This window comes from Parambassis ranga, chromosome 5, assembly GCF_900634625.1.
Source record: "Parambassis ranga chromosome 5, fParRan2.1, whole genome shotgun sequence".
Classification (NCBI taxonomy): domain Eukaryota; kingdom Metazoa; phylum Chordata; class Actinopteri; family Ambassidae; genus Parambassis; species Parambassis ranga.
The window spans coordinates 378,775-385,253 of record NC_041026.1 but is presented as its reverse complement, the minus strand read 5'-3'; the positions used below and the strand labels follow the sequence as shown (position 1 = coordinate 385,253).

Genomic DNA, 6,479 nt, shown 5'->3' with positions numbered 1-6,479 from the left:
ACACACACAGTGCTGCAGCTGGACTCAGAGTCTGGACTGATGGATCACTTCACTCCAGAGTAGAGGACGTCTGGCTCAGGTGGACGCTCTGAACACAGAGAGAGAGGTGAGAAGAAGCAGCAGGAGACATTTCATTGATTCATGTTTTCTGTCAGTGTGTTCAGTCACAGTCCTCAGCCTCACCACTAGAGGTCACCAAACTCTTCACTGTGAAGCTGCTGTTTGTAGTTTACAGCAGACTGATGAGCTGATCATGTGACCTGTTCTAATCAGCTAGGTGGCGCTGTCTCAGGCGGCGGCTTGTAGTAGCAGCTCCTAGCGTTTTCGCGTGTTTTCTAACTTTTTAGTGTTTCGTGTTTATGTACGTCGACTTTTGTTCGTGTTTTGTCTCTAATTGCTTTTATTAAACAACATGACTCAGAGGGTTGAATACTTTTCTCCTTGCGGTGCTTGGGTCACTCATTACATCACATTGTTTACACTGGCGACCAGCTGCTGGCCCTAAGACCACCATCCTTTGTGGTCAGAGAGAAGCCCCGAACACCGGACGAGCTGAGGAGGAGGAGACGTGGATGCAGCCCTGACCAGCAACACTGGGGCCCCTCAGGGAACTGTGCTGTCTCCCTTTCTGTTCACCACCTCCACAGCTGACTTCCAGTGCCGCTCTGAGCGGGGTCACCTTCAGAAGTACTCGGATGACTCAGCCATAGTTGGGTGTGTGGAGTACAGGGGCCTTGTGGAGTGTGTTGTCAGGTGGTGTGGGGAGAACCACCTGCAGCTGAACGTGGCCAAGACAAAGGAGATGGTGGTGGACTACAGCAGAGATAAGCCCCGCCCTCCCCAGTCTGTATCAGTGGGAAAGACGTGGACATAGTCTCATCTTACAAGTTCCTGGGGGTCCAACTGGACCATAAACTGGAGTGGTCCACAAACACTGAGGCTGTGTACAAGAAGGCCATGAGCAGCCTGTCCGTCCTGAGGAGACTCAGGTCCTTCAGTGTCTGCAGCAGGATGCTCCACATGTCCTACAGTCTGTCATGGCGAGCACCATCTTCTCTGCTGTGCTGGGGATCAGGCATCAAAGCAAAGGACGCCAACAGACTAGACAAACTCTTCAAAGAGGCGGGGTCTGTTGTTGGCTTTAAGCTCGCCAACCTGGAGGAGGTGGGAGGGACAGAGTGCTGGCTAAACTGCTGTCAATCATGGACAGTCCCTCCAACACTGTGGACAGACTGAAGCAGCTTCAGCCACAGACTCCTGCTGCCCCGCTGCTCTAAGGACCGGGACAGGAAGTCCTTCCTGCCGTCCTCCATCAGACTGTATGACTCCTCTGTGACTGTCAGAGCATTTCCCCACAGGGATTAATACAGTTAATCTTAATCTTTACCCCATGTGACCTTTCACTGGTTCTTCAGAGGACTCTGTGCCTCTCAGTTCCTCCTTTGTTCACACAGTTCAGATATTTTTACAGCAGACTGTGAAGCTGTCACATGAAGCTGCTGCTTTTATTCTGACACAGACTCCTTTCTGCTTGGTCAGTATTCAGCTAATGGAAACATCATGTGTCGAGCTGACAGTGGGGCAGTGGTTAACGCTGTCGCCTCTCAGCTTTTTCAGGAACTGAAACAACCATCCCTGAGAAGTGCACCCCTTCAGGACTCATCCTCCATGACTCTCTGCAGCAGAGGCTGCTCTGGCTGTGCAGACGGCTCTCTGCCCCAAAAGGACGTTTGATCAGACTTAACCCTTCAGAGGCTGATGAGTCAAGGGGTTTTTGACATTGGTGGGGACCTAAGTTTCCAAAGGAATTTAACCCTTTCTGCACCCACTGAGAAGGAGGGGATCAATTTATTGGTGGGGACGCGTCCCCTCTGTCCCCTCTGTCCCCTCTGTCCGCACTAACACTCTGGCCTTGTCATGAGTGATCTTTGCTGGGTAACACCCTTCTGACTATGGCACCAGGACCCTATGAAACGGAGAGCTGAAAAAGCAAACTAAACCTAGCCCTGCTGTATTTATCTGCTGATGCTGATACTGAGCATTTACTGCACTTCACACTGATACACACCTGACAGCAGAGTGTGAACACTAATAACAGCAGAGTATAAATACTGATGAGGTCGGTGTTTCCATCTGTTAACTGGTCTGAGTTTGAAATAAGAAGTGATGACCACAAACTGTTCATCTCTGTCAACACATTTTTAGTGCAGCATGAACACACAGAGACCACAGCTCAGTGGAGACAGCAGCAGCTGGAAGTCACTGCTGTGGTTTCACACATAGTTTAAAAATATCAAATAATTCACATTAGAAGGGGGGAGACAGTTAGGGTGAAGAGACCACATGTCTGCCTGTTGTTTCTGCAAAAGTACAGAGTAAGAAGGAGTCATGACATGAACATGTGTTAGCATGTTAGCATGTTAGCATGTCCTGTTCTCTCATCCAGGTCTTTATTATATTAGATTATATTACTCGCAGCCCATGATGATCTTTCCTGGATCTTCCTGCCCCAGCTCCACCTCTTTGCCTGTATTTGATGTTAAGGTCTGGTCTGTAGGTCAGACTGCCACAGAGACTCAAAGCAGGTCTGTGGGTGACACCGACACTCCGTCCACACTTATGGATTGTAGAGTATGAGTTACATGTTGTGAAACAGACCCGGCTTACTTCTCTTTCTTGAGCTGGACTAACTTCTATTTTGTGATGTAAACCAGAAGTTCCCTCTGATCAGTCTGAACAGACTCAGAGTTCCTCTGAACCTGCTTCATGAACTGGACCAGGTGTGAAAGTCTTTCTGGTTGTGTTAGTGTCACAGACTTTACTTCCTGCAGTAAGAGCTCACAGCAGATGCTGACTTCTGGTTAGAGAGAGGAGCAGCTTACCTCTGGTCTTTGACTTGTCTCTCTGCTGATTGATGACGACTTGTCCATAAGTGACGTCTCCTGTCCTCACTGCTGAGTACACTGCAGCTGGATCACACTCTGCACACACACACACACACACACACACACACACACACACACACACACACACACACACATGTCACAGCTGCTGCAGCTTCAGACATGTTTCTGTCTGATGTCCATGCAGCAGCTATGCGTCCATGTTTGTTCATGTAAACTCTGAGCTGCAGGGCTGATGCTGTTACCTCGGCTCCGTCTGATTGGCTGCTGTAATATCTGCAGGTCGCTGTACGTGATGTCATCACTTCCTGCTTCTTGAGCTGAGATGAAGCAAAGAGAAGAAGAACTCACTGAGAACATGACGGACATTTGAGACAGGACACAGAGAGACGTCCAGACGTTTGTGTCTCACCTGCAGGTTTACTACAAACACCACGTCTCACCAGGACCAGGACCAGGACCAGGACCAGGACCAGGAGAAGACCACCAGAAACGGATGGCCACACAATGAGATGGGGGAAAGGTGTAGGTGCAGTGGTTGTTGTTGTTGTTGTTGTTGTTGTTGTTGTTGTTGTTGTTGTTGTTGTTGTGGGTCTCTCTGAAATGATCAAACATCAGAGTGACTCTGTGAACGTTGAGACCTGCTGCAGAGACACAGACAGGTGGAGCTCCTCACCTGTGACAGAGATCCAGCTGGGTGGAGACTCTCCATGACCGCTGATGTCACAGCTGTAGAGGCCTTCATCAGAGCTGGAAACATGGAGGATGGTCATGTGACCTGCAGGCTGAGTGCTGAGGGGGGAGCCATCTTTATAGAAAGCAGCTGGGAGGGTGGAGGCAGGGGGCCTTGTTGTACAGGTCAGAGTGACGGGGTCTCCCTCCATCACAGGGAGGACAGGACTCTGCAGGATCACTGCTCCACCTCCACACAGAGACACACTACAGCATTTCATGCAGACACACACAGCTTCATCAGCACTGAGTCCACAGGCTCATCTTACCAGAGACAGTCAGGTTGATGCTGCTGCTGGTCTGTCCCTGTCTGGACTCACACCAGTACACTCCACTGTCCCAGGGGACCACGTAGTCCATCTCACAGGAAGAACCAGCTGCTTCTCCAAACCCATCATGTCCACACTGAGACACCTGTCCTCTGGTGGTGTTTCTCCTCAGAGTCCATCCAGCAGAGCTGTCGTCCTCCTCACAGCTCAGAGACACAGAGTCTCCTTCAAACAGCTGAGAGCTGCTGGGACTCACCTTCAGACCAGCTGTGAGGACAGAAAGGAGACATAACAAGGAGACATAACAAGGAGACATAAGAAGGACACATAAGAAGGAGACATAACAAGGAGACATAACAAGGAGACATTCAGTGTTTGTCTGATTTTGTTGAAGGAAGATTCACTGACTTCTTGATAACAGATTGGACATTTTTTTGTCCTAACAGCAGAAAAACCTCCAAAATGTGAAACCTTAAAATAGTGTAAAGGGGAAATAAAACACTGACCATAGGTAGCATATAAAATGTGGACTATCCATTTGAAACAATCGGATTGTTGGTTCATTGAGTCAATAGTGTTATTTAAGTTATTTTTAAATAATCTTTTTAGCACCTCTATTCACTCACAGTCTAAAACATCTGGTCCTGATGACTTACAGTCACAAGGACTGAGCTGTGAGACGTTCACTGACCGTAGTCTGAGGTGTAGCCTGAGGTGTAGTCTGAGGTGTGGTCTGAGGTGTAGTCTGCTGCTTGGTTGGAGCTGCAGCACAGCAGGGAGCTCAGCACTGCAGAGACATGACAGTCAGGTGTGAGTTACATGATTCCTCCAAATGAATTTCATGTTACTTACCCTACCTGCTGGTAAAATCTAGTCTCATCTTAAAACCATCAGTGTACTGACTCCGTCTGACAGTCTGTCCTCTCTCAGTCAGCTGATCCATCTGAGTTCTTCTGTTTCTTGGGTTAACAAACGTCTTCATGTGGTTCCACACTGACCCTCAGAGCAGCACACACACAGACACACACAGACACACACAGGTTGTGTACTTACAGAGCAGACGCAGCACAGCTGCTTCCTCCATCGTCCCTCTCTGTGATGTGTCATCATTAGCTGGTTGTCTGATGGTGGCACACAGTGAGGCCCGCCCTCTTCCTCTGGGTCTGTCTTTATACACTAACCTGGACCGTCCCTCTTCCTCTGGGTCTGTCTTTATACACTAACCTGGACCGTCCCTCTTCCTCTGGGTCTGTTCATACTACCTGGACCGTCCCTCTTCCTCTGGGTCTGTCTTTATACACTAACCTGGACCGTCCCTCTTTATTAAATCCAGATTATTAAGCCAGATAAAGTGTGCTCTGTTCAGAAGTGATAACTATGAATGTTGTTGATCAGTGATTGCTGCAGTAATGATCATTAATGTTTCAGAGGACCAGCCTGACAGCAGTGTCACTGTGTGATAAATGTGGACACACAGCTCTCCTCCTGCAGGACTTAATCTGAAGGATTTAATCTGAAGGAATATGTTTTATTCTCATGTCCATCCAGCATGTCCACAGATGTGACTCGGTGTGATGTGTCTGGATTTCTCTGTAAAGACAATAATAAATAAATAATAAAAGTATTTTATATTTATAATAATAATTTATTTATATTTATAACGTCTCTTCTGTTTTTTTGTCTGGTTTCACTCACTGTGGGTCAGTCAGTCATGTGAATGAGCTGTAGTCTGTCCCTGCAGGTGGTTTAAATGACCAGCAGTCTGTGTGAGTCCGCCTCTCCCCCAGCAGGGGGAGAGACTGCAGGGGGAGAGGCGGACTCACAGTCCCAGGGGGAGAGGCGGCGGGGAGAGCCGCCTCTCCCCCTGCAGACTGCAGGGGGAGAGGCGGACTCACACAGACACACAATGTACGAGCAGGTTTTAACTAGATTGTTTCTACATGTTGGTTCCTGCAGAGAACAGACTGACAGTGACAGAACACATCTGACAGAAACACTTTGATTCAGGGCTAAACACTCGTAGTTCAACAATCAGCGTCAGCTGTTACTAGGCAGACTGCTCAGCAGGTTTCCGGTGGATCCTGTCGGGGTGAAAATCCCCTTGTTTCCTTCTGATCACCCCCTGAATTAGTTTGTAAGGAAGGAGCGGATAAATTCTGGTCTCAAAATTATAATTTATTAAACAATGAGGCAAATTCTGAGTCGCAGAGCTCTGGGTTGTTGCACACACAGAACCAAACAAGAACAACACAAGAACAGGACAACCAACAAGAACAAACAACCACACAGCAACAACGAACAACGCAACAACAACTGGACATGGGATTCACACATTGATATACCCCATGGGCGTTCCTGCCTGCCGGCCCACAGGGGCATCTACCGCCCCCCTGCAGACCCTGGTTCATACAGCAACTAGACCATTAGTGTTTACTGCCAAATAAGGTAAAACTCCAATTCCTTAAATCTCATAGGTTGTGAGTCCGATCTGGGGGTGACCATAAAACTGGGTACTCAGGAGAAAAACACATTCCTTTAGAATCTGGCTTTTATCAGGTCAAAGGTGCTGCTATCC

General features: G+C 48.3%; 1 protein-coding gene across 1 annotated transcript; it reads right to left on the bottom strand.

Annotated features, from left to right (window-relative positions):
- Positions 1–5,022, bottom strand: LOC114436571 (low affinity immunoglobulin gamma Fc region receptor II-like). Its single transcript, XM_028406889.1, has 8 exons — positions 4,808–5,022; positions 4,596–4,691; positions 3,905–4,171; positions 3,580–3,825; positions 3,316–3,501; positions 3,149–3,223; positions 2,883–2,981; positions 1–88 (listed from the first exon to the last, which is right to left on the bottom strand). The coding sequence occupies exons 1-8, from the start codon at positions 4,884–4,886 to the stop codon at positions 45–47; spliced, it is 1,092 nt and encodes a 363-aa protein (XP_028262690.1). The 5' UTR covers positions 4,887–5,022; the 3' UTR covers positions 1–44.
- Positions 5,023–6,479: the final 1,457 nt, after the last annotated feature.